Raw genomic sequence first — 27863 nt, 5'->3', positions numbered from 1 at the left:
TGGCAAGAAGAGGGAAATCTTTATTTTGGTTAAAAAAGGTACAGGACAGCAGACAAGCAGCACCCACCGCACGCCCATGGGCTCAGCAGACTTCCTAGGCCCGGCCTGGTTTCCTTTAGTTCCTCTGGAGAGCACGGGGTTGCCAGAGCCAGCTCAGTCCCTCAGTGCCTGGAGCAAAGGGTACAAGCATTCTCCTGGCGTCCTACCTGCTCGGGGGGTGGGGGTGGCGCCGTGGGAACAGCGTCAGACCAGCTGTGCTTAGGACAGTCACCGAACTTGTTCAGCAGCATCAGTCAGCACCCCAGACGGCTCCTTGAAGAAACCTGCTCGGCTCGACTACAGCTGTGCCTGATTCTGGGGCTGGGCAGGCTCTAAGGCAAGATTCCTAGAGTCCTGACTCCTTACAGATCCGGGGACGGGGAAGGAGAGCGGAGGAGGGGAGGGCGAGTTTCAGCATAGTATTATGTCATCGTGCCGACAGCAGCTTTATGGCTTTCTACACTGGCCGCGTGGAGGGGGGCGGGGGCAGAGAGGCCAGCCCCTGCCTCCTATGGGGGGCCCTAGTGAGAACACGTGTGGGGCAGGCTTGGGGGCAGACCCTGTAGGCACAGACGGTGGCCCGGGTTAGGCAGGTGGAGGTGCCGGGTGCCTGGCTCCCCCCAGGCCGCTCCTGGAGAGGCAGAGAGTAGCGGTCTTCAGGAGGTCCTTAAGCCCCCGCACAAACTGGAGATCCAGGGCAGGAGAGCAAAGAGGGAGAAGAGAGAGGGTTAGCGAGACGGGAGGAGAGAGGAGGCCCACAGGGGTGCCACAGCACCTGCCTCTTCCCCACAGAAGGGCCAAGGCTCGGGCAGCAGGCAACAAAGCAGGAGAGAAAAAGGGCAGGTGAGAGAAAGCTCAGCAGGGACAGAAAGCCAGGACACAGTGTTAGTGATCAAGGGCCCCTGCACACCAGGACACCACCCGAAGGGGCCCCAGCACCTCGGAGCAGGTGCGCATCCTCTCCCCAACCTCGCTCTTCACCTCCTGCTCCAGCTGGGGAGCTGCTCTGTGCGAAGCCACTTCCTCAGTCCAGAGTGGGGCTGGGCTTCTAGACCTGGCCCAACACCCCGGCCCTTCTGCTTAGGGGGGAGTCCTGGGGGCCCCACCACGGCCAGCACACATACCACACCACACACCAGACAGATGAACAGGCTCCGTGGGGATGGCGAGGCATGCGATGAGGATGAGACAGTGTGTGAGGGGAGCAGGCGGTGCTGGCTGACAGGGAGATACAGTCTTACCAGCTAACCCTCTGCAAAGAGGCCTGTTAGCTCCCCTCAGGCTGTGCAGGAGATGGCAAAATCCTGACAGGTGTCCTGGGGGAGATACCAGAGGTGGGCCAGCGTTACGAGCTGTCTGGCCGGGCCCTGCTGCCCAGGCGGGGGCGGGGGCCAGGGAGGCTCTGGCTCTCAAACTGGAATCCACTGCCTTATAAACATTTTCTTAGCTGAGCAGTCCCTGGGGGTCAGCATGGAAAGACAGCAAGGAGGAAGAACTCAGGGGTCTCCAAGCCCCCAAGGCAGGGGAAGGTAGAGGCGACAAAGAAGAGACAGGATGGCCTTTTCTTACACGCCTGCGGGGCCCTAGCTGCAGCCCCCTCTGCTCAGCCTCCAGCAGACAGACTCCAGCCAGGGGAGGAGAGTGTTAGCTAGGTCACTGGGCTGCCTGCCTTCTTTCTGTCTCCCCAGGAAAGACCAAGTTTGGCTGGAAGAATAGAGAGCTGCCAGTTGGGGCCTCAGCAAAGAAAGAGCAAACAAAAACCAAACCAAAGCAAATCAATTCTTAAAAACAAAAATTTTATTACAAGCAGGAACAAAGAATACTGGCTTAAATAAAAGGCAGGTAGGAGTCCCCTCCTCTAGCCAGCTTCCTCCCCATCCCCACTGCCACGGCAGCATGGCCCAGGGTCCTGAGGCTGGGGCGAAGCTGCTTCTCCCAGAGGGAACCCCTTGCAGCTGCCACCTCTCAGCTGCCTGTGACCCACTAGCCTCTGCAGCAAGGAAGGACAAGATGCGAGGACTTCCTATGTCACTTTCCAAGGGCTTCAGCCCACTTAAAGGGCCAAGGAAGGAGACAGAGGGACAATTTCCTATCTATTTTGACAAGAAACTAAAACTCCCAGGAGAGGAGGGACATCCTGTAAGTTTCTGACCCAGATTTAGGCCAACCTTCACTCGTCTCTCGGCCCACCCTGTTCCTTCCTTTTCTCTGGAGGGAGGCCTCCAGTTGGCCGACTCCCCATACTCTAGCCCCTGGCACTGGGTCCCATACTCAGACCTTGGAGGAAGGAGTGTGGCATGCAGGCTGGCAGCCACTCCCCACAGCCATTACCCCATCCACCTGACCAGGCCCCAGCCTGTCTGGGCAGGTCCCAGCTGGAAGCCTGACCTGGGGGCTGGGCGCTGAGTCCCAGCCACTGTTTGTCTGAAGTCCTTGGAGGAGGGGAAGATAGGAAGATGAGGCTGAACTGCCGCAGGAGCCCAGGGGTCTCCTGTGACCAATGCACACACTCCCTGTGCCCATGGTTCAGGCTGCTCCCGCTGTTGCCACCACCAGCTGACACCCAAGGGGGACAGTGGCGAGTGAGGCAGCCCAGGGGGTGTGGGGGAGTGGGAGCCAACCACATTCATACACGGGCACGCGAGCGCACACACACATACACACACACACTCACTCACTCACTCATGGCCAGAAGGTCTCTTGTAATAAACTTATTAAAACCAAGTTGCCTTCTGATAACCCTTAACCTGGCACTACACAGATAGCAATGTGGCTGACTTCATTTTTCTTCTTCCATTTAAAAAAGGCTATGTAGAAAAGAGGTCTATAAAATTGTGCAAAATACCCAGCATTAATAATAAACCCATTTCAAGTATTGCCAGCATGAGTATAAGCTGCCCATCCCCAGACCTGACTTGGGAGGAAGGTGAGGGGCCAGGCTGGGCCCCTGGAGAACCGTCCGTGGGCAGAGAGAGGGCCAGGCCCCCGCTTCCTAGCGTGCTGCCCAGGAATCATGCAGGAGCTGAGGTCTCGGGTGCCTGGCTCCGGTTTGGCTTCCTCTGACACAGGCTACCCCCGCCTCCCCCAGCTCTGCCCTCTCTACCTGGAGCCCCAGCTCTAGTCTACTGGCCAACTCCATACAAAAACAAAAATGGAAGAAAGAACAATGGCTATCACAAAAAGAATGAAGGAGACCACAGACCAAAGCAGACCACAGAAGCATCCTCTCCGACAGCCTGCTGTCCAGAGCCGATTGCTCCTCCGTCCTGCTTCACCCCTTGGACCCCGGCCCAGCAGGGCCCAGCAGCTCTCCCACCTCGGAGGCATCACACTCAGTCCGCACCCTCACTCGCACGGGGCACGGCTCAGAGGCACGGCAGAGGCTTGGCGTGGTCCCCTGGGCGGCCTCAGGAGCCCTGGCCTCTCTCTCCTGTCACTCCTGCCACTGATCAGCTGGGGGAATTTGGCACCCAAGACCGTGGGAACCTGGTTTAGGGAGCAGAGGGTACAGCCATGGCACAGTGTGGGGAAAGCCACGCAGGGTGGGAAATAAATACGAAAAGACTTAAAAAGTCTTTGGCGGCTCTGCTTCCCTTCGGGTGAAATGGGGAGGGTCCTGGCAGGTGTGGAGGGCGGCAGGTGAGTGCGGAGGGGCATACAGGCCAGCAGGTGGCAAGTACTGAGCCCGGCTCAGGGGTGGCCTCCTACCATGCTGGCATCAGGCTTGGCTCTGCAGGCTGGCTCGTCGCTTCTGATGGGCGAGGGCAACACGGTGTCAGACTGCACAAATCCCCTCCGGTCAATCAGGCTTTCAAAATACAAGGTGGGGGGACACATGAGGCCCTGCCTGACACCAGAGCTCCAGGCCGGGGGCTGGATGGCAGGGTCCTTCTCCCAGCCGAGGAAAGAGCCAGCCCTAGAAAGGCTGAGGAAAGGGGAGCTGCGCTCCAGTGGGCGGCTCAAGACCCTTCCCTTCCGGAAGGGCCCTCTCTGTACTCTGGACACTTGGCTTTTGGCCACAGATTTTATCCACTATTAATTCAAACTGTCCAGCGTTCTGTCGGGCTCCCAGGCTGCAGGTAAGGGGAAGAGCAAGGATGAAAGGGCATTGGGAGATGGTGCAATTCCTACTGTCCTTTCCCCGGGGGCAGGATCGGAGAGAAGCATATTGGATATTGAGCAGGAGAAGGTGGGGATGGTGTTGGGAAGTCTTACCAGCCTCCCTCCCCCGCCCCCACAGTGCCCAATTTAACTCCGGAGCTGGACATCTAGCGCCCCCTGGTGTCAAGACAGAGGGGGCGCTTCCCAGCAGGGCTGAGCCACCAGGGCTCTCCTCTGCCAGGAGGAAGACAGAGGCCCCACCCAGTCCAGCCTTCAGCGCCAGAAAGGCAGCCTCACTCTAGCATGGACAATACATTAATTGTGGTTATCCCTGGGGAGTAGGATTACATGTGATGTACAACACTCTTGTTAGTATTTTGTACTTCATTTTTTTCTACAATGATCGCACGGGATTACAAGTTAAAACTCTACAGAATTCCTTTATGTGACAAGTGTCCTGAGTGCACCCAGCAGGGGATGGTGGACAGAGGGCATCTGTGGTGTGGGGAGAGGTCTGCTGATTCCAGAACCTCTTTCAGAGGAACAGACTCACAGGGCCACCCCCCACTGGCCTGGCCAGGCCAGGCCCTATGACCTTTCCCCTGTGCCCCCTGGCTTACCTGGGAGGTAGGGGGCCGCAGAGCACAGCACAGCAGTTAGTGATAACACTTTTATGGCTGTAGGGATTGACAGAGGCCTCACCGCTCCTCTTGTTGGACCACGAGCCTTTGATCTGCAAGCAGGAAGGAGCTCTGGGTCAGGTACCTCCCTTCATTTCACTTGTTCTAGAGGCTGGGGAAGATCAGCAAATTCTGAAACCAATTCTGGCTAGTCTATTGCAGGGAACATGCCCTTAACCCAGGCCATTCAGTGAGGATGTGGGGGACTGCTGGATGTTGGGGGGCACCCAGAAGAGGAGGCGCTAACCAAGACAGAAGACAGAGCAGAGCCAAAGAGAAGCCTCCAAAGGAGACTTTGTGGGTGCATCCCTCCTTCTCTGTCCAGCCACCCAAGAGGGAGGATAGTGCAAGGGCACAGGGCTCAGGCTGACCTGGCCGTGAACTCTGGCTCTGCCACAGACTTGCTGCATGACCCTGGACAGATCACCACTTCTGAGTCTCAGTCCTCATTTGAAAAATAGGGAACTCTCTGGTAACACTGTTAGATGAAATCTTGCCCATCTCTAGCTCTGTGAAGCTGGCTATCAAAGGCCTTAAGGAGATTAGCAGTAAAGGATACTGGCTTGAGTTTAACCTAGAGTTTTCCAAACTTATTTGGCCATGACATCCCTTTTTGCTTAACCCCTAGTATGATCCTGCAGAAACAGGATCACCTTGGGAGAAGCTGGCTGACATCATTTCTGCTCTGTACCAATCACCCAGCATGTGATACCCTATTGGGCATGTTAAGTTTCGTTTCCCCGAAAGACAGGCTGAGGTCAAGAAATGTATTTTCTGTTGGTCAATGGGCCTCTGAGCAGTATCAGATGGTGGCCCTGGAACAGATGCTCTCATTTGCTTTTTTGTTGTTTGGAAGGATGGTGGGGCAGGGGGGTGGGCGGTCAGGTCTGGCCCAGGGCTGGGCACACAGTGGGTGCTCAGACAATGCTTGTTGGTAGAGATCTACAAGGCAGCAGGTCAGGAGGTAGATGGAGCTTCACATTTCTGTCCTGGCCGGCCCCCTCAACAAGGATGCCTCAGAGAGCCCCAGGACATCCTGAGAACAGGCACATCGCTGCTGTCTACAAGGGCAGTGCGGTGGGCACGGCGAGCTTGTGAGTGCAACCCTGGCTCTGTCCCTTTCCAGCTGGGCGACCTGGGGCAAGTCACTCAGCCATCATATGAAGAAAAAGCATCCTTGTTCCTTCTGCTTCAGAGCTGGCAAAAGGACCCAAAGAGATGACAGAAACTGAAAGAACTCTGGAAATGGTCATGAGCTGGCCAACTGGAATGACGGTTATGGTGTGAGCGTTGCTCCAGCGGGGCTGGGGAGAAAGCAACCTCGGGACCCCGGGAGCCAGCACCGAGGGGGCCTCGGAAGCCTGCACGGGGTCTCCCGGGGCCCAGCCCTGAACACTGGAAGGAGACGTCAGGTCACCTCACATCTCCACCCGCATTTCCCTGGCAGTCTGAAAGGCAGGGCTGCACTGCGGCTGCTCCAGGCTCCCTCAGCCCTGCCTCCATCCTGGGATCGGGCCCAGGGATGAGGTGTTGCTCCAGCCTTACTCACGTCTTCATTAGTTGTCAGGTTGGAGGCGACGAGGTAAGTGTGAAACCCTGAGAGGCCCAGGATGGACCAGATGGAGAAGAAGCAGATCACCAACTCCAGCACGGTGAGCAGCGCAGTCAAGGAGGCACACGGACACTGGGGCCGGGAGCCTCCCTGTGCCTGGAAGCTGGCCTCGCCAGCCTCTCTCACCCATCCTTCCGTGGAGCCACTTCCCCAGAAAGGATCTAACTTTGTAAGCTTTCCGTGATCTCAGATCACCTCCTGGGCCCCAAGCAGGGTTTGGGAGCACCCCAAGGGCAGGACGAGCCCAGGGTGATGGACGGTAGAGGGAACTGAGGATTCCAAACACCAGAACTGCGGACACGGCATGGTCCAGGGAGCTTGGTGTCTTAAGGAAGGACAGGGACTGTGGCCCTGAGAGCTCTCGGCCATCCCAGCTCCACAACAGCCCATTCAGAATCGGCTCCAGCCTGGGGCTGAACAGAAGCAGCTAGTAGACTGGATTCTAGAGCGTGAACATCAGCTCTGGTCCATTCCCCTGTTTACGGGATGAGGTGCGGGGACCCGCCCCAGTGAAGGGGCCTCGGGTCCCACCAGGGCTCCCCCTTGCCAACAAAGGATATCTCGCTGGTGTCTCCTTCAGAGTGGAGAGGAAGTTGCTTCCCTGAGAGCCTGGGGAGGAAGAGACAGGAGAGGGCACGGCTCAAGGGAGAGTGACCACAGTCCCTTGACCTGGCCAAGCTTGCTGGCCCGGGCCGCCCGCTTGCCCCTGCCCGCACTCCCACCATCATCCCCAACTCACGCAGCGTCAGGTGGGTGACCACGCAGGCGAAGATGAAGGCCGTCAGGAATGAGAGGGAAAGAATGAACGCATAGAAGAAGCGGTAGTTCCGTTTCCCCACACAGTTGCCCACCCAGGGGCAGTGATGGTCAAACCGTTCTGGAAGGGCCAGGGAGATGGGTTAGGGCCACCCTGGCCCACAACCGGCAGGGGTGTTAGAGGCCTCTCGCATCTCCACCCCTTCGCTCTCTCCACACGTGACTCTCAGTTCCTCGACACTCCCGGCCTCTGGTCCTTCACCTGCCAGTTCCCGTAATTCTTCCTTCTTGTCTCAGCTGCAAGGCCACTTCCTTGAGAAAGTCTCCCCCAACCCCAGACAAGGTGAGGCCCCTGTTATCTGCCTTGTTGCCACGGCATTTATCCTTTGCTGCACTTTGCCCACGTGTGTTTATATATTTATTTACAATTGGTGGGCTGGCCTGTAACCCCTATTCGATTGTGAGCTCCCTGAGAGGGCCTGAGCTGCATCCCAGGGTCTGGCAGTGTCTGGTACAAAGAAGAGCCACAAAAAGTACTTGTCACCTGGCCTACGATCCCAGCCCCATGCCAGCAACCAGTGACCCCTGTCCCTTGCTCTAGAATAGAAGACCAGTGAGGGGCTGGGCCGCGACGTAACTTGTGGAGAACCGGCATCGGAGGCCTAGTCAGAGGGCTGAGCTCACACCAGTACTATGTCCCTGGGGGGGGGGGGTCACACCCAGACCAGTGAGGAAAGTCCCCTGTGGGAATGTGGGTCACAAGCCTGTCGCAGGCCTCACACCCAGGCCAGGGCCCTTCACGGTGGGGGCGGGGTGGGACAGATTCTCAGGGATGAATGACGCCCACTGAGTCACCCACTTCACTTCCTGCTGTCTGGGTGTTCCCCACTGTTCTCTCGCTCAGGGAGTACTGAGCTAGCGTGATGAGCTCTCCGCCCTGGGGACCGGGCACAGTCAACGTGGCTCAGCTCGCCTGGGTCCTCTGCATAGCCTTTCCCTTACAACACCCTCCCAGGGGCGCACCCTGGGTCCCCATCAGAGCTGCCAGACCTCTGGAGAGCAGGGAAAGGGGACAAGACAGCCTCTGGCTCCCCAGCAACCACTGCAGCTGTGGGTCAGGAGCTTAGCTTCCAAGCCTGGCTATGTCCTCTCCACCTCACCAGCTTAAACTCCTCTGTTCCCAGATTCTTGTCCCTCTAAATTCTGGGAATCAGGTCAAAGTCTTTCGGTATAGCTGGCCCTGGGCCACATATCTAGAATGTCATTGCTCTAGTCTCCGGCTCCTTGGAACCTGGACCTACTGAGGACCAGGCCAAGGCCTGGAAGAAGGGTTCAGGGCATCTCTGTGTCTGCCCCACACTTCAGAGCTGGGGGAAGGAATCCACTAATCCTGCACTGAAGCCAAGGTACCACTGGTCACATTCAGAGCCCCCGCTCCACAGCCCCTCCTCAGTCACAGCAAATCTGGGTGAACCAGACTTCCTGCCCAGCCCTGGATACTTCAGACACCCCCCGGCCCCCACGAGCGACTCCCCTGTCTGCAAGGCTCCATCCCTCTCAGGGCTCCCACTTACCCACACAGTTGTCGCAGACACTGCAGTGTGAGGTCCGGGGCGGCCGAAACATCTTGCAGGTGAAGCAGTACTTCAGCTTCACCACCTGCCCATTGATCATCACCTCCCGGGTCCGAGGGGGTGGCCGGTACGTGGAATTGCCTGTGTTGTCTGAGACGGGGACGAGAGACAGATGGGGGATGGCCAAGCCCAGAGCTGGGAGCCGCAGCACGGGGGGAAGCCAGTGCTGCCTGGCCGGGACAAGAGAAGCTTTAGGGAAGCTGTTTCTGGGGAACAAACATTAGGGCAAAATCCCTAAGTGGGGGACAAATCTCAAGGGCTGCTGCCACCTACCGAAACTTGCTATGCGCCAAGCGCCGCGCTGAAGCTTCACACACCTGCTCGCGTGCCACTCTAAGGAGGGCTATCAGAAAGGGAGACCAGGGAAGCCTTCGCGAGGTTTATCTGCATCTGAACAAGCCTGGATCTAAGTTCTGGTTTCCAGGAGGTTCAGGAGACAGAGGGACAGAGGACACAGTGAGAGTAAAGCTATGAAGAAACAATCAGATCCAGAATGGGGGACATCTACGAGACCACTGGCCTGCTCTCTAACAGAGTCAGTGTCAATACTGTACATCAACTATAGTTCAATTAAAAAAAAATTTTTTTAAGTCGATGTCACTTACAAAAGGAGAAGGGAGATGGTTCTAAATTAAAAGAGATTTAAGAGATATAAACCAATACAATCCTTGGTCCTAGACTGGATCCTGTTTCCAAAAACAAAACACAGCAACAAAAGAGATTTGGAGGGTGATGGGGGACAAATGACTATAGATTAGAAATTTGGGAACTATTAATTTTCCTAGATGTGATAATGGAATTGTCATTATGAGGAGGCTATCCTTAAATCTTGGAGATACATATTGAAGTATTGATGGGTTAGGTGTCTATGATGTATATAATTTATTATGAAATGGCTTAATAAGAATTATGTGTGTGGGTGTGTGTATCACACAAATAACTAATCTAGACAGTGAATGTATAGGAATTTGTTGTATTAATTCTTCCAACTTTTCTGAATGTTAGAAATTTTTCATAATAAAAATTTTAAGAGAAAAAAGAAATACAGAGCTATATGATATTCATGGATTGGCAGAGACTCAATATTAAAAAAGGATTTATTCTCCCTAAATTAATCTGTAGATTCAACATAATCCCAGTCAGGATATTTTTGGTGTGTGGAAATTGACAAACTCATTCTAAAATTCACATGGCAATCAAAGGGCCAAGAATAGCCAAGGCACTCCTGAAGAACAAAGCTAAAGGTCTTATACCACAGACATCAACACTTATGATAAAGCCTTAGCACGTAAGACATCCTGGTTTGGGTACAAGGGTAGAAACGCTGACGAATGGAACAGAACAGAGACTCCAGATAGGAACATGTACATGTTCGTGTGGTTCACGACAAAGGTAACATTGCAGTGCCAAGAGGGAGGATGGGGGCTTCCCTGGTGGTGCAGTGGTTGAGAATCCGCCTGCCAATGCAGGGGACACGGGTTCGAGCCCTGGTCCAGGAAGATCCCACATGCCGCGGAGCAACTAAGCCCGTGCGCCACAACTACTGAGCCTGCACTCTAGAGCCCGCGAGCCACAACTACTGAAGCCCACGTGCCACAACTACTGAAGCCCGCGTGCCTAGAGCCCACGCTCCGCCAACAAGAGAAGACACCGCAATGAGAAGCCCACGCACCGCAATGAAGAGTAGCCCCCACTCGCCACAACTAGAGAAAAGCCCGCGCACAGCAACAAAGACCCAGAGCAGCCATAAATAAATAAATAAATAAATAAATAAATAAATAAATTTACTTAAAAAAAAAAGGAAGGAAGATGGTCTCCTCCCAGTAAACAGTGTGGGGTCCACTGGATACACAAATGGGGGGAAAAAAACATATCTGCGCCCCTGCCTCCCACTAAATACAAATTCAATTCCAGATGGACTGCAGCTCGCAATACGAACGTTCTGGATTAAAAAAAAAGAAAAAGAAAAATAGAGCAACCTCATGACTCTGGAGTAGACAAAGATTTCTTCAACAAGACACAAAGGGACTACTCATAAAAGAGCAATATGATAAACAGCATTTTATCAAAATTAAGAACTTCTGTTCATCTAAAGAGATCATCAAGAGAATGAAAAGATGACCTTCAGAGTTGTATTTGCAGTACGTTTATCTGACAAAGGACAAAGGATGCGTATCCAGAATATGTAAAGAATTCCTATGAGTCAGTAAGAAAAAGTCAGACAACTGAATTCGAACGTGGACAAAAGATTCAAACAGGCATTTCATAAAAGAAGGTGGTCAAATGGCCAACAGACACATGAAAAAGTGCTCATACTTGTTAAGTCATCGGGGAAATGGAAATTAAAACCACAATATATTACCAGTACATATGCACCAGAATGGCTAAAATTGAAAAAAAGAAACAAAAAACCACACACACACACACACACATCTCTCAAGTGTTGGCAGAAACGTAAAGCAGCTAGAAATCTCATATGACCACTCTGGACAACTGTTCTGCACTAACTACCAGAGCTCAGCATACGCATCCCAGCAATCCCACTCGTAGGTGTTTTCCCAGCAGAAATGCGCATGAACTGACGTGCACCAAAGACAAGTACAAGACTGTTCCAAAAACAATTCTCAAAATAGCCAAAATCTGGAACTACCCAAACACCCATCAATAGTAGAATGGATTAAAAAAAGAAGAAATTGCAGTATAGTCATACAATGGCATTCTATACAGCAATGAGAATGAATGATCCTTAATTACACACGGCAATATGAATGAATCTCACAAACGTTGTGTAAAGTGAAAAATACCCATAGACGTAAGAGCACAAAATGTTCACAAACAGATAAAAGTAATCTATGGTGTTAAAAGTCAGGATCGTGGTTATCCTTGGGGGCGGGGGCTGACAGAGACCGGAAAGGGGCACAAGGGGGGCTCCTGGGACACCACTGTTTCTTGATCTGGGTGCTAATTACGTGTGTGTTCCAACCGTGAACCCTCAACAAACAGAACACTTACGAGTTGTACACTTTTAGCAAGCCTGTTATACTTCAGTAAAAATCTGAGAAAAAGGAAAAAGAAAGTAACTTGTCCGACGTCACAAGGTGGGTAGGCCGGCAGAGCAGGAAGCTGAACTTAGATCTGCCATATGCAAAACCCACAATTCTACCCACAGAGCCTCTTGGTCCCCCAGGCCACGGAAGACCAGCGTTCCCCAGAACAGTGGCTTCTCCCCAGACAGAATCCCGAGAGTCACACAGGGCTGCCTGGGATCCCCAGCCCTCGGCTATGTTCGCAGACATCATTTCCACTGGATTGAGTCCCAGATAACATCTCCAGTTTGGCCACTTGCCCCCGACGATTACTTACTGAGTGCCTAGCGTGTGCCAGGCACTATTCTAGGCACTTGGCATGCATCAGTGAAGCGGATTCTGTCTCACGTTCCTAGCTCCCAGAGACACTTGCTAGGCTGTTTCACCACCACTTCGACGGTAGCACGTTTAAAATGGAACTAAGCATCTAAGCATCTCTTCCTTAGCAATGGCAGCACGGTCAAGGCAGGGGGTTTGAGGCCAATGGACAGACTCTGAAGCCTGGTTTTGCCACTGACTGTGTGCGAGGTTGCAGTCCAATGAACTTTTCTGAGCCTCAGTTTTCTCATCTGTAAAATGTGTGTAACAGGTAGAATGGGACACGAGTCCTAGCTCTACCTTTTACCAGCTGGGTTTCTCTTGATGATGCCATTTGCTAGATGTGTGACAAGGCAAATCATTTAACCTCTCTGTGCCTGTTTCCTCGATCACCGAAGTGGGGATAAGAAGAGTACTCACCTCATAAAGATGCTGCGAGGGTTAAATGAGTTAATACGTGTGAAGTGGCACAAAGCAAATGCTTAGGAAGTATGCACTGTTACTGCCAGCTCACAGAACTACTGAGAGGAAGAAGGGAAAGGGAACAGGTCACTGCGTGCCACTGTATGCTGGCATGTGGCGTAGAGTCTCCTCTTCAGTCCTGATAACACCCCAGGAGGTAAAGTGATCGTCATCATCTCCAGGTTACAGTTAAGGAGCCTTTTCAGTGAGGCTAGTGACTTGTTCAAGGCCACACAGTGGCAGAATCAGGACGTGAACCCAAGCTCCCAAGGCTTGGGCTTGAGGTCTTCTTGTAAATTTTGAAGTGTCATGAGTGTTATTTTTCCCTGTCTAGTTCCTTATTTCTGCGGATGGCACAACCCAAGGGCCGAAAGGAACCTCAAAGAGCATATAACACAGCCCCTGGCACACAGCAGATAGCTGACAAATGTCCCTTCACTGACTGCCTCTGTTCTAACTCCTTCAGTTTACAAATGAGAAAAGAGGGCCAGAGAGGTCAGGGGATTTGTCCGAGGTCACGCAGCCAGTAAGTGGCAGAGGCAGGGGAACCCAGTTTGAAGGCTCCTCGCAGACCCTTCCTTCTCCCTCATCCATGCCTGGCCAGTTGCTAGGTCTGGTAAGGTTTTTCCTTCATCACCTGTCACTCTCTCCACTCCCAACACCCTAACACAGGCCAGGCCCGTATCACCAAACAGCTTCCCCAGAAGACTACCTGCTCCCAGACCCTCTGCCTTTCCACCCGCCTTGTACACACTGTCACATTCCTCTAAATAACCCCTCGTGAGTCACTTCCCAGCTCAGAAACCCTTCACTGGCCTCCCCTAAAAAACAGGATAAAGGCAAACTTCTTGTCCTGATGTTAGGACCCTCCACAGTTGGGCTCAACCTCCATTCCCAGCTTTTCTCCCACTACTCTGCCCCAGCTTCCTGCCCCTGTTCCTGAGCCCAGCCTCCCTTCTCTCTGCACACCAGGACTCACCGGGCCTTGTCAGCAGCCTCCCTGACCACAGGAGCCTCGGGGCTGTCGGACCTCACACACAGCACAGAACACACTCTCTGCTCCGTGCCGAGCTGGGACAGGACTGCTGTGTGTGTACACTGTCTCTCCAACTGGACCCTACACTGCTTGAGGGCAAGGACAGTGGGATAAACAGGCAGTCCTGGGCCTATCAACTACGAGGCAGCAGGCAAAGAGGAGAGATACAGGCAGGCCTGGAGTTCGAATCCTGACTCTTGAGACTTCCCTGGTGGCGCTGTGGTTAAGAATCCGCCTGCCAATGAAGGGGACATGGGTTCGAGCCCTGGTCCAGGAAGATCCCACACGCCGCGGAGCAACTAAGCCCGTGCGCCACAACTACTGAGGCTGCACTCTAGAGCCTGTGAGCTACAACTACTGAGCCCACAAGCCACAACTACTGAAGTCCGCGTGCCTACAGCCCGTGCTCCGCAACAACAGAAGCCACCGCAATGAGAAGCCTGTGCACCGCAACGAAGAGTAGCCCCTGCTCGCTGCAACTAGAGAAAGCCCACGCGCAGCAAGGAAGACCCAACGCAGCCAAAAATAAATGATTTTTTTTTTAAAGTGGAACTTAATTGAACAAGAAAAAAAGAAAAGAAATAGTACACATAAGGGAACTGACACTTGGTGAGTACTTACTAGTAGATGTTTTCATGAGGGGCAGCAAGGCACAGGCTCTGGAGTCTGGAACACTGGGTTCGAATCCTGGTTTTGCTACCCACTTGCTAATTCAGGAAGTCTCTTCACCTCTCTGAGCCTCAGTTTCCTCATCCATAAAATGCAGACAAGACCATCTCACTCTCACAGAGCTGTGGTGAGGGCTGAGTGAGAGGCTGCAAGGCACAGTGCCGGGTTCACAGGAGCCTTAGTCCTGACAAACGGCTCAGGCTGTGACACCCCAGTGTGCAGAACCCCCCAGCTCTTCCCAAAGCTGTTGATGCTACCCCAAACTCAACCCCTAATCCTGCCCCTCGGGCCCTAGGTCCCAGTGCCTGCCCCTGCCCACTGTGGTCTCCCGGCTTGGATACAGGCTTTGGAGCCAGACAGACACTTGGGCGTGAATCTCGGCCCAGTCACTTTCTAGCTGTGTGATGTGTGTCAAGTCAGATAACTTCTCTGTGCCCTCATCTGCTAAGCAAATAAAATGGGACATAATCAAATCTACCTCCTAGTGCTGTTAGGAGGGTCAGGCAAGAATTCATCAAGTGGGTTTAGCAAAGTGCCTAGTACCTGGCAAGAGCTTAATAAATATTAGCCATTATTATTACTGTTGTCTCTACGAAACACTATATTCCAACAACTGATCTGTAGAAGAGACTTGAGAACACAACCCATCTGTGAGCAAAGGACAGCCACAGACCCTCTTCCGGACTAAGAGAAAAGTTACTGGAACCCTCACTGGAGTCCCAGAGGCCCTCCCAGGGCAGAGGGGTGCCCATGCCTCTCCCCCATGGCAGGGAGAGAACTCCTACCAGTATGTTCTGGCCCCTGGCAGCCAGGCCTCCTCCTCTCTAGAACCCTGAGAAAGAGGAAGTGAGGCTCTGCACACCCAGCTTCCTCGGGCTGCCAGGAGCTGGAGGTAAAGAAGAGGAAAAAGGGCCCAGTGCAAGGGTGCCAGCCAGACTCAGCAACGTCACCAACTGCAGGGCCCTGGAGGAGATGGGTCAAAGCAGGCTGTGCAGGGATGCTGCTTCAGGGCTGAGCCCCGCATGCGGTAGGGGAAGACGAGCAGGTGTCCCACTGCTTTTTCTCAGGCCAGACAGTGCTGACCAATAACTACCCTGGTCTCGGCCTCAGAACCCTCCTCAACCCGCTCCTCCCAGCAGCCATTACCAGTGGTAGCTTGTTAGTGCCCAGAGCAAGACCACTTGCCATTCCTGACCACAAGTCTCAAGCCTCTTAAGTTTCAGTAGAGCAAAACCATTTTCAAAGTGCACTGACATTCCCCATCTCACTCGGACAAAAAACGCCCTGGGCTGGGCAACGACGGGACATGTGCCCGCGTTTTACAGACTTCACTCCAACAGTACAAGGTGGGGTTGAAATTAGAACCCTTGTCCTCCAGGGCATTCATTTGTCCATTCTTTCAGACACTAGCACCTATGACGTCAAGATATTGTACAAGGCCCAGGGTGGCGGGTGAGGGAAGTAGTGGGTAAGTACACAGAAATGAGTCGAGTGCGGTTGCTTGGTTACTCAGTTCAGAAAATACTCGTTGAAGAAACGAATGAAGGAGTGGTAATAAGAGATGCTCTCCCTGCCCTCCAGAGCTCTTTCTGGTTCAGGCTCTTCCCCGAGAAGTAAAAAGCACCTCCAGGTGGGAAACTAGAGCCCCAGGGACATGGTAACGGGGGGGAAGCTCCTTCTCGCTGAATGGCTGGGAGGAGGAAATGAATCTCCCACGCCTTCCTCTTGACCAGGGGGCCTGCTTTGGGTATCTTCACCCCAACTCCAGCCCCGAAGAGGCGCAGCCAGGCCCCGAACGGCTGGGACTGTGACTGAAACCCAGGGCTGGCGGGGAGGCCCCTGCGGCTGGCCATGAGCTAGCGAGGAGGCGTTAGTGAGGGGAGGCCGGGGACCTCTACCTGCCCTTCTGTTGTTCCCACCTGTGGAGGAATCAGCTGCAGGGCTGCGGTTGCCCAGCTTCCAGGCTTGAGGTCAGCCTCAGTGGCCAGGCTGTGAATACCGGGTCACTGTGACCCCCACCAGACCATTTCTGTTCATTCGGGAGGTTTATGGAGCCCCTGCCGCACACAGGCTTCCTGGCAGGCCTGGGGGTACAGGAAGAGCTCGGCCTGGGGGCAGAGTGCGCGGGAGAGGTGGATAGTTACAGAGTCAGCACAGGAGGCACGGTGAGTCAAGTGTGGTGACTCTGGGGCCAGTGTGATCTCACTGAGAAACTCGGCCTGGCCACTTGTTAGCTTGTGATTTTGAGGAAGTTGCTCCACCTCTCTGAGCCTCAGTTTCTTCACTGGGTAATAACAGCGTCAACCCTGTAAGACGATGACGCCAATGATAGATGTGAAGGTGTAACCCGCAGCTGGCCAATGAATGGCGTCACCGGTGTCTGTACTCAACCCGCCTTGAGGAGACAGAGTGGAATATGTCGGGAGCGGGCAAGAGGCAGCATTCAAGAAAGCAACGAGATGAAGCAGCACTGCAGCTGGGTGGGAGAGACTGAGACCTTGGGCTCATGGGGGCCGGGGGCGGGCACGGTAGCAGAGGGGGCCCCGTGGGTCAAGGCATCCGCATGCAGTGTGGCTGGGGCACCGGGGAGTGGAGTGAGATGACGAGGGAAGGGTGGGCACCAGGGAGTGGAGTGAGACGACGAGGGAAAGGTGGGCACCGGGGAGTGGAGTGAGACGACGAGGGAAAGGTGGGCACCGGGGAGTGGAGTGAGACGACGAGGGAAAGGTGGGCACCGGGGAGTGGAGTGAGATGATGAGGGAAGGGTGGGCACCAGGGAGTGGAGTGAGACGACGAGGGAAAGGTGGGCCGGAGCCTCCTTCATCCTGCAGGCGAGTGCGCCTCGCCTCCGAGGATGAGCTTTCAGGAGGGTGGGAAATGGGTTGTTTCCTGGCCATGACACTAAGCAGCCCTGAATCACATGATGAGAAAGTCACTCCCTTTTCAATTCTCTTTCGAGTCTCGACTCCATCCAGGGGAAAGTGTCAACTTTTAACACCGAATACCTGTGACCCTCACAGGCCTCAAGGTGACTGCTTTCCACAGGCGATGTAACCACCAAGAATTCTGTAACATTGTCATGCTTTTGTTCTTATGATTATCTTCTATTTAGAGCAAGTGGCTTCTGCTAACAGGGCTGATATAAATTTTCCTTGTAAAAACCGTTTAAAAGCAAGCCATGTAAAGGAAAATACTAAAGAAAGGAGGGTACAAGGGGAGACGCAGAAGCGCAAAAATCACCGAGGTTGTACTCCAATGGCCGATCCTCAGGAAACGCTGCTGAGGGTAGTAGGGTGTCACCCAAATCCTGAGCCAGGGAGGGCCAGGTCACATCTGGACCTCGGAGAGACAACTATGACCGAAGGGAGAGAGGACAGGGCCTGGTCAGCAGAGTCCCGAGCCGATCCAGGCGGAAAATGAGGTGTGTCTGCCCGGGGCAGTGGGCTTCAGAAGGAGCAGAGGGGAGACATCCTGGGGGCAGAGAGGATGCAGTTTGTGACCTGCTGTGTGGTGACGGAGGGAGAGGCGGCTTCTGTGTCTGTCGTATGAGCTGTAACCGTGGCTAGGTGAGTGTCTGTCACTCAGATTCAGGTGTTCCTATGACTTCCCATCAGACCAGGAGCTTCTTGGGGGCAATGTTGCCGCCTCCTCCTACCTCTTTTCCAGCGGCCCAGAGCCCACGGGGGAGTCTAGCTGCACGGCTCACCAGCTGACAAGTCAGGAGCTCAGGCCAGGGTGGCCAACCAGCCCTTTTGCCTGCAACTCTGGGGTTCCCCAAGATATGAGGCTTTCAGTGCTAAAACAGGGACAGTTCTGGGCAAACTGTGAAGCGCTGGCCACCCCAGCTGGGACGGTGCTCGCACAGTGGGAGCCCTAGAACCAGATCCCATGGGGCTGGAGCTGCTGGCCTGTGGGGCCAAAATGAGAAGGTCACACTGTCTGCACGGGCCCGGGCCCCAGTAACCAGCACACGTTTATATGGACAGCACCACCCACCTCAGAGCCGGCCCCCGACCTTCTCGAAAACGCTCAGTGACTCCTTTTCAAGAAGGTATGTTTCACCCTGATTAGAAGCCTCCAGTTCAAGTTTAGATTCAAAGACCCCAAAGATGCCATTTTCCAGGCTTGGGAACTGTTCTCAAAGGGGTGTTTCTGACCCTGACACTCAGGGCCCTCAAGACTGCCTCTACGCATCCTCCAGGTTCTCTGAAGCACTCCTGTGTCCTGCCAACATGGCCTGCTCAGCGCCCACGCCTGCCCCCCTCCTTCCCACTCTGTCCTCCCCTCTTCCTGTTCCATTTGCATGGGGGGCTCCCTTCACACACCTTCCTGTGCTTGAACTCCACCCAAACTTTATGGTTTGGCTCCGGGCACCTCTCCAGGAAGCCTCCACATGACCTCCAGGCAGAAGACACCCTGGTTTCTTCAATCCTCTTCCCAAGCCTCCTCTAACCTGTGGCGGCCAGTCAGGCCTTCCACCTTGGACTGGGCTAAGCTGGAAACCACCAGAGGGAGGGTTCACATCAGATTCATATCCCCTCCCCTCCAACCTCCCTGCCTCCTCTCCCTGCAGTCAGGAGTCGGCATACAGAATTAACACATAAACGAGCAAACCTATAAAGCCTGGTTAGGAGAAATTCCAACTGTCTCTCCACCAGTCACCAGGGGACAGCAAGGAGCGCCTCTGTAGAGGCCGGTCCGTTCAGCCAACATCGCTGAGCCCTCCACGTGGCGGACAAGCTGAACAAGACACTTACCACCCAGGAAAGTCCGCTGGGCTTGCCTGACAATTCTGTAATGACCACCATGCAGCCCAGGGTCATGGTGGAAGGACAAGGTGCTCTGGGAAGGTGTCCCGAAGGTGTAGCTCACCTGGGGTCACAGAGGCTTCCCAGTCAATGGAACTGAGACCTCAGAAAAGAGAGCGTGTGGCCACGGAAGACTGGGATGTCTCCCTGCCGCCATCTCAGAAGAGAAAGCATACAGCTTGGGGGTCAAGGCTCTGTCTCTGCGCCCCCGATCCCGGCCATGGGATCCCCTCCCTCAGTTTCTGCATCAGCACAGCCGGGCTGTTGCGAGGATCTGTGGGGATAATGGCCGGGGAGCACCCAGCACAGTCAAGCTCTCCCCAAACACAGGGGATTACTGTTGTCAGTATGACCCAAACAGCTCACAGGAGGCCAGAGGACTCCAGGCAGCCAGACCTCTGAGCCTGGGCTGAGCTGGACAATAATCCTGCCTCACGATTAGCCCCGACCTGGAGAGAGGAGAAACAGGGCTGCCCCGAGCCTCCCCTGCTGCCAGCGGCCGGCCGCTGGGTCAGACCGCAGGAAACTGAAGCAGCAGAGACCAGGAGGCTGGGTGGCGAGTGGCCCAGGGGTGTGAGGGGGAAGGAAGCTGGATGCAGGCAGAGGAAGACGACAACCGAGGGCGTGGCTGAAGACAGGCCAGGGCAGAGGAGAGAGACAAAGAACAGACAAGCGTGGGAGAACATCCTCTCCCCTCCCGCCCGCCCTCCTGAGCTGCTCCAGACCATCGGTGGAATGACTTCCAGGACGGATGCAGCAGGGCTCTGCCACTCACAGGCTGCCAGGGCTCTTCAGAGGCAGCTGGGTATTTATTTAAGTCTGTTTGAAAGCCACCCTGTTAGGGGAAGGAGCCAACCACAGACCGGAAACCCCTGAGGTGTGCGAATCCCCACGTCACTTCTCAGCAGGAAGGAGCTGAGGTGGAGCAAGCTGAGATTAAGGCCGTGGCCGTGGCGCCCAGCCACCCAGGACACCCACTCAGCACTCAGGGAGGCACCAAGGGCCACCTGGGTGCTGGGAACACAGGTCCCTCCTGGCCACGCTGCCCTTCCTGCCGCTTCTCAAACACATCAGTCCGGTCGCCACTCCCGGCTTTTGCTTTTACTACGTCCAGAACGCACATTACTGGCTCATCTCAAGTGCCACCTTCTCCAAAGGGCTCCCCCTGACCGACTCATCTGGACCAGCCCACTCCCCACACCACCGTGCTCTCCCCCAGACACCCACGCAGCTCAACTCCTCATCTCTGCAGGTCTTTGTGTCTTTGCTCGGATGTCACCTCCTTCACAAGGCCTTCCCCACCCCCCTGTTTTCCCCCTATTTAAAATTGTACACCCTCCCCCAGCTCTCACCCTCCTTCCCCCAGCTTCCCTCTTCTCTGTGTCACAGACTAGATATTTAATTGTTAACTGTCTTTCCCCTCCCACCGGAATGTCAGCTCCAAGAAGACAGGGATTATCGTCAGATTTGTTCACTGCTGTATCTAGAAAAGTGCCTGGCACATAGTAGGGGCTCAATAAATGTTTGATGAGTGAATGAATAAGTGTGTTTAAGAGCAGGGACTCTGGTCAGAGTGCCCGGGGTCTCATCCGCGCTCTTCCACTGACTGTGTGACCTTCGACCATTTACTTAACCTCTCTGAGACTCAATTTAATTAATCAGTAAAAGGAGAATAACAACAGTACCTGTCTCACAGGATTACTGGGGGATTAAATATGATCATGCATATAAAGAGGCGAACACAGTGCCTGGGCTCCAGTGAGCACCCAGTACCGTGTGGCTCTCAACACCGGCCCTCACGTGGTAGTGTTTCTCGCTTATTTGCTCATGTGCTTATCCTCTGCTTCCTCCACTCTAGCATCGGCTCCAGCTTGCCCTGCTCACCACGGTACCCCCAGTGCCTAGCACAGTGTGGGAACAGAAAATCAGGCCTCCTCTCAAATCAAGAAATGCGGAGCTGGGAGACACAGCCACAGCTGGAGTAGGAGCCTCACCGATCTGTTTCTCCAGGGCCGCTGCCTCACAGACGGTGGCCCGGGGCAGGATTCCGGGGTCGGTGAAACTTGTCTGTAGCAGGCAGCTCATGACGAAGAAAAACAGGATGGCAGCAATGATGGGGATGGCGAGGGTCAGCTGGCGGGCCAAGAAGGGACAGCTAGAAAAAGAGAGGGAGAGAGAGATGAGCAGACACTCCAAGGGTTGCCTGGGGCTCAGGGCTACGGCACCAGGCAGGCGCTGTCATCCCATCAAACACCACCACGGTCCTGAACAGAGGCAGATGTATGGTTCCTGGATGAGTGCAGCCCCGCACCCGTCCGTGCCTAGAGCAGACATCACTAATTGATCCTTGTACTTTCTCCCTGAGCCCCTGGCAGATGTGATCAACAGATCCCAGCACTCAACCCCTGCACTTGGCTGCAGCCTCAGATTCCTTCTAAACACAGAGCTTCAGGCAGCCACTACCAATGAACTGGATTGTCACTTGAGATGAATCATCCAGGACAGTGTTCACTCATTTATTCGGTCTCTCCACAAATATTTACTGGGGTCTTCTCTGTGTTAAAGGCAATGACTTCAACAAGCAGCAGGGATAACGGCAGTGAATAAGACAAGAGGCCCCCTGCTCCCTCAATGAGGCTCATGGCCTAGTGAGGAAAACAGACATGTAAACAGAGAACTGCCACGCAGGGCTTGGCATGTTATAATGGGGAAGGGGAAAGTAGTAGAACAGTTAGGAAAGACTGGATGAAGGAGAGACTTCCTAAGCTAGAACCTGAATGAGTAGGGTCAGCCAGGTAAAGGGTGTAGGGGGAAGAGCATGGTCCAGCCACTGCCACTGTCACCCAAGGGTTGGCATCCGGAGTCAGTTCTATCAGGCCCCCTGACCCTAGTGGGCTCCAACAGCCTGTGCACGGGTCTGACGTTGAGGCCCGCCCATACTATTAACCTCCATCCTATGTGGCCTTCCCTCCCAGAGCCAGAGTGGCACCTGATGGGGTGAGGAACTGCTATTTGGGGATGACGGACAGCTGGGAGGCCTGAATCAGCCAACGTCCCAGGAGCTGGCACAGTCGCAGGAGCAAACCCGTGGGCATCTACATGCTGTTGCTGGAGCCTCCATTGTTGGAGGCTCTGGCCTCCAGAGAGGCCCTTCCCTTGAGGAGCAGAGACTGCCAAAACCAAGGGCTCCAAGTGGGCCACGTTCTGCTCCAAACATCTCAGTGGTCCCCAGGTCTGAGCCTCAAACAGTGCTGCGCCCTCTGTGTCACCCACATGACAATTCAACCAGTTCATGTACAACCAGACTTCTTGGGAGATGGAGAAGATTTGCAGAGCCCTCAGGAACACCAAGTCCTGGCCCCTGGTTTTACAGACGGGACTCCAAAGCCCACAGCCAGATCCAAGGTCATCCAGCCAGGCGATGGCAGGATTGGGGTCTCCAAGCCCCCAGCAAATGCTCTGTCCATTTCATTCAAGAAATAAACGTATTTGCTATATTGTATTGCAATGTATTTACTGTATTGTGTGCCTACTACATACCAGGCCCTGTTCTAGGCACTGTGAATACAACAGTGAGAATAAACACCTGTTCTCATGGAGAGAGACAGGCAAGAAGCTAACCAGAAGCATAAGTGTAGTATGTCAGATAGTGGCGAGTGTTTTGGAGAATAAGTCAGGGCAGAGGGGACAGGAGGGAGGGGGCCAGTTTCCTGTATTACAGGCATGGTCAGGGAAGGACAGGAGAAAGTGAGGGAGTGGGCCAGGAAGCTATCTAAAGGAAGGATATTCCAAACCATGCAAAGGCCCTGAGGTCGGAGTATGCAAGGAAGCCAATGTGCCTGGGAGGGAATGCACAGGGGACAGTGGGAGGAGATGGGGACAGAGAGGAAGCCACCACGAGGGCTCTGGCTCTTACCCAGAGAGGCAGGGAATATTCAGATCTGACTTGGAAGTAAAGGGGGCACTCTGGCTGCTGTGTGGGGATGGGAAGCAGGGCAGAAGCTGGGAGGCCTGTGCAAGAAAGCACCAAATCACACATTAGAGAAAATCATTCACAGCAAGAAAGGCCCTAGAGCCACGTTTACCTCTCCCCAGAGCCTTGGGAGAGTGTGAGCACCTCTCGCCCTCCAGGCCCTCGCCAACAGCGTTCCCATACGCCAGGTCCCTCCTGAGGTTCCACCCCAGTCCAGGCCCAGGCGAGCTCTCAGCCCAAACCCAAACCCTCCTGCCAACACCACCAGCCCAAGTGAGGAGAAGCAGCAACAAAGACGAGATGATTCACAAGCTCTTCCTGGAACCCAGAAGTCCTCGCTTCCTCCCTCTCTGGGGACAAATCTGTCACCAGTGAAGACATCCCCTCAGCCCAGAGGTTCTGAATTGACCAAATCCCACACTGCAGGGTCACAGGGGCCGGCCCTGCCAAGCACCACTTCCTCCTGCCTCAGCTGCATCCCCGGCTGGGAGGATCTGGTGGAGCCTGAGGGATGCTGGAAAAGGAACTTCCAAAACACCCACGTGGGCCGGCCCAGCGGGGTGGATCTGAAACTCAGCCAAGGGCCATGCTGGATCTGGGGGTTCCCCAGAGTTTCTGCTTGTTAATTATTCTGGAACTTTTTATCCACCCTGAGTCAGAAAGGAAAGGGTGAAAGGGAGAAGCTAATTGGTAGGAAGCCCTCACCTTGCTTCAAGGGGAAACCCAAGGTTGCAGATACATGATCTGGCAGCTGGAAGGGGTACCTGGGGGCCAGTGTCTTGGTGGAAGCCTTATCAAGGCCCTTGGGAAGGACTTTTTGGTGATGACAAGTAACAGCAGCAGCCAGCTTTAAACGCTTATCACCAGCTAAAAGCTTATGTGCATGGATTCCTGCCACCCTCGTGACAACCTGGGGAGGGGGCACTAGTATACACCGCATTTTATAGATGAGGAAACTGGGGTTCTGAGTAGTGAAGTGGTTGCCCCGAAGTCACACACTTGGTGCGTGGTGGAGCTGAGACGTGAACCAGCTCTGCTGGCTGCAGAGATGGAGTTCTGAACCACCTGTAAAATTGAGTAAGACCACAAAGGATGGGTAGAACCAGGAGGGAAAGGTGGGGCTCATGCAGCATGGGTAGGGGTGCGTTTGTGTGTATGTGTGAGTGTGTGTGAAAGGAATCAGGAAGCAGGTGGCTCAAGCTAGAGATCAATGGTAGAGTGGAAAACTTCTGATACAAATATGTGACCCTGGTAAAGTGACAGGCATCCCTTCCTCCATCCATGAAATGGTGACCGCTGTGTGGGCCAATCCTGAGTCACTGGGGATACGAAGAGGTCAAAAAGCCATGGGGGCAAATATGACCTGTCACACGAAAATCCTCTCGACTCTTGAAAAATAACAAGGCACTGCAACTGTCCCTGCCGTGGAACAGGCCAGAAGGTACTCTGGAGTGTTGGGAAGGGAAAGAAAGCCAGGAGGTCAGGAGGTGGGGGGCAGGGGCCTGGGACATGTCTGGGGGGACCAGAGGAGGAGGAGGGAAGGACAGGAAGCTCTGGAGAAACTAAGGAAGGTGCTGGAGAGAAAAGGGGAGGTCTGAGAGGCCCAAAGATATTTGAAGGCCTAGGGTAAGAACGACTGAAGGGAAAGCAAGGGGGGAGGGTCTGAGAGTAGAGAGATGACTAGGGGACCCTAGAGGGGCCCTGGAGGGAACAGGGAAGATGGCCGGGAAATCTGAGGTGGTATATAGCCAAAGGACAAGGAAGAAATTCAGAAGTTGTCTGGAAAGGATATAAAGAAAAGATGCCTCAAGGAGTCAGAAAGAAGCTGGGAACAAGAGATGGTCCAGGGGATAGGTGAGGAGAGGGGAATCTATCTAAGGAGCTGGGGAGGCCTGGGGCAGATTCTGAGAGGGCAGAGAGGATAGGGGTCTTGGAGGGACATGGGAGGGCAGTGATCCTGGCAGAGGTTGGCAAAGGCAGGGTGCCAGGGAAGGATGGGGGTGCTAGGGAGGGGCCAGAGGGGATGGGATGGCTGGCAGGGATGGAGGGGACCAGCTTAGATGGTGATCCCAATTGTCACGGAAGGATGGCGAGTCTGGGAGGGGATCAGAAAGGACAGGTGGGAGATAAGCAAGGAGACTGGAGAGGCCTGAGGGCAGATTCTGAAAGGCGCCAAGGAGAAGCTGGGAAGGGAGGGTGCTTGGCAGGTGCTGGGAAAGGTGGAGGGCCCAGGAGGTGGGAGAGGACGAGGTGCCCAGCAGGGGACCAGAGGGGCTGGAGTGTCCATCAAGGGCTGGGGAAGGTGGGGTGAGCGGCAGGCGGCAAAGGGGATCGGAGGGTATGGGGCGCCTCAGGGGGCGGGGACGCCGCCGAACTCACTCGAAGACGAAGAAGAGGACGGTGGTGGTGAGGATGAGCAGCAGCGTGAGGGCGAAGACGCCGCCGTGGCCGGATAGCATAAGGCGGCCGCCGCAGTAGAAGCGGTTGCGGCCCGGGAACACCTCCCACTTGCGCCGCGGGCGGCGGCCGATGCTCTCGCTGCCGCTGCCGCTGCTGCTGCAGCGCGGCGCGGCGGCGGGCGGCGGGGGCCCGGGGCCCGGGCCGGGGGGCGCGGCGGGGCCGGGGCGGCGCGCCCCGGGGGAGGTGGGCGGCGGGGCGGCCCCGGGGCTGATCTGCTGGTATTCGCAGTCCTTCATGCGGTCGGCCGCAGACCTCGGCTCTGCACCCCGCGGGCCGGCCGGGCCGCACCAGGACCGAGGTGGAGCGGAGAAGCTGCTAGCGCTGGCTGCGGCGGCGGCGGCGGCGGCGGCGGCGGCGGCGGGGTCGGGGGCGCGCGGCGCTCGCTCGCAGGGGGCGGCCCCATCGCCGCCCCGCCCCGCCCCGCGCGGCCTCCCGCCGCAGCGCCCCCTCCGCCTGGGCCTGGGATGGCGCTCGGGCCCCGCGGCCGGGTCCTGACCCGCTGCAGGGCCCCAACCAATCCCCTGCCGCCCCGATCCCTGCTGCACAATGACGGGGCAGCAGAGGCGCGCTCCAGGACTCTTTCTGTTCTTTTGCAATCAAACCATTTGTTGGGCGTCCGCTGTATTCCGGGCGCCGTGCCGAGCGCCGAGATTCGAGAGGTGGATTTCGTGAACTACTTCTGGCGATCTGTATTTCCAGGGCCAGGCTTCACCCATCTCTGATGACCTACCTACTGGACAGGCATTTTGCGGGGCCAGCAGGGGTGGGGATGGGGATACAATCTGCTTTGAAAGCCAGGGGCCTATTAATTACTGTGTTGAAGTTCAAAGTGTCCAAGGGGTATGTGTGGCACATCCTGTCCTCCCTCACCCAGCTCTGTGACCTGCATCCAGACCCAGGTTTCCTATCACCTAATGCAAGGTTGATGCCACAGGGCCCCAGTGTTTTTTTGTTTGTTTGTTTGTTTTTTAATTTATTTTATTAATTTATTTTTGGCTGTGTTGGGTCTTCTTTGCTGCGCGTGGGCTTTTTCTGGTTGCAGCGAGCGGGGGCTGCTACTCTTTGTTGCGGTGCGCGGGCCTCTCATTGCGGTGGCTTCTCTTGTTGCGGAGCATGGGCTCTAGGTGCACCGGCTTCAGTAGTTGTGGCTCGCGGGCTCTAGGCGCGCTGGCTCAGTAGTTGTGGCACACGGGCTTAGTTGCTCCACAGCATGTGGGATCTTCCCAGACCAGGGATCGAACCTGTGTCCCCTGCATTGGCAGGTGGATTCTTAAAAACTGAGCCACCAGGGAAGCCCCAGCCCCAGGGTTTTTCAGGAATTCTGGGTATATTATTTTTCTGTTGCTGTGTAACAAATTACCACAAATTTAGTGACTTAAAACAACACACGTTATATCTCACAGGTTCCAGGTCAGGAGCACTGGGACTGCTTAGCTGAGCCCTTTGCTTAGTCTCAGAAGGCTGCAATGAAGATGTCAGCAAGGCTGCATGCTCATCTGGGGACTCAACTGGGGAAGAAAATACCTGCAAACCCACTCAGGCTTTGTGGGCAGAACTTATTTCCTTGTGACTGTCTGACTGAGGGCCTGGCTGTCACCCAGAGGCCTCCCTGAGGTTTCAGAGGCCACCTGCAGTTCCTTGAGGTTACCACAGTTCCTTGCCACGTGGGCTTCTACAACATGGGCTCTTACCTCATCAAGCCCACAAGGAGAATCTCTAGCCCCAGTCTGCTAACACAGAGTTTTACATAACGTAACATATATGTAATGGGAGTGGCAGCCCAATACCTTCACCATATTTTATAGGTTAGAAGCAAATCACAGGTCCCACTTGAACTCAAGAGGATCACACAAAAGTGTGAATACCAGCAGGCAGGAATCACTGAGGCTCACCTTAGGGTCTGTCCACCACACTGGGGTTACTGGAAAACCTAAGGAAAAGTATAGGAAAAGAGAGAGCTGGAGACTAGGATAGGAGAGAGTAAGAAAAGAAGTCAGAATACACGATGCAGAGGGGTAGAAAGACAGCAACAATGACCTCAAGGTTCTGTAATTTTTACACATGACAAAGGCCACAGAACCATGCCCTTGGTGCCAAAGATCCTGGATTTGATGAGCCCCACCTTGGAATGAACCATATTGTGGACTTCCTCCCCTCTTGCTCTTTGGCTGTGGAACAAATCCACAAAACTGGACATACTGGTTCAAATACAGATTCCTGTCCCACCTC

The 27863-nt window shown here is 54.7% G+C and overlaps 1 protein-coding gene across 3 annotated transcripts; it reads right to left on the bottom strand.

Moving 5' to 3' along the window:
- ZDHHC18 (zinc finger DHHC-type palmitoyltransferase 18) lies at positions 1-25992 on the bottom strand. Of its 3 annotated transcripts, XM_067724972.1 has the most exons (10): positions 25554-25991; positions 21196-21356; positions 8763-8912; positions 7172-7309; positions 6993-7041; positions 6370-6472; positions 4761-4873; positions 3748-3847; positions 1281-1355; positions 1-723 (listed from the first exon to the last, which is right to left on the bottom strand). In XM_067724972.1, exons 1-9 carry the CDS (start codon positions 25868-25870, stop codon positions 1317-1319), a joined length of 1170 nt encoding a protein of 389 aa, XP_067581073.1. In that variant the 5' UTR covers positions 25871-25991; the 3' UTR covers positions 1-723; positions 1281-1316. The 3 variants fall into 3 exon arrangements, with proteins under 3 accessions (XP_067581073.1, XP_067581072.1, XP_067581074.1); XM_067724971.1 differs by lacking the exon at positions 1281-1355 and having other exon boundaries at positions 25554-25992; XM_067724973.1 differs by lacking the exons at positions 1-723; positions 1281-1355 and having other exon boundaries at positions 1819-3847.
- Between the last annotated feature and the right edge of the window lie 1871 nt (positions 25993-27863).

The sequence above is a fragment of the Pseudorca crassidens genome, chromosome 2, assembly GCF_039906515.1.
Source record: "Pseudorca crassidens isolate mPseCra1 chromosome 2, mPseCra1.hap1, whole genome shotgun sequence".
NCBI lineage: Eukaryota > Metazoa > Chordata > Mammalia > Artiodactyla > Delphinidae > Pseudorca > Pseudorca crassidens.
This window is presented reverse-complemented; position numbering and strand designations above follow the sequence as displayed.

Coding starts and splice junctions, on each gene's coding strand:
- ZDHHC18 (XM_067724971.1), bottom strand. CDS start 25,870: ATGAAGGACTGCGAATACCAGCAGATCAGCCCCGGGGCCGCCCCGCCG. Junction 8,913..21,195: donor GGCCCTGGAGAAACAGATCG/GTGAGGCTCCTA, acceptor TCCCCGTCTCAG/ACAACACAGGCAATTCCACG. Junction 724..3,747: donor CCAAGCCTGATGCCAGCATG/GTAGGAGGCCAC, acceptor CTGGATCTCCAG/TTTGTGCGGGGGCTTAAGGA.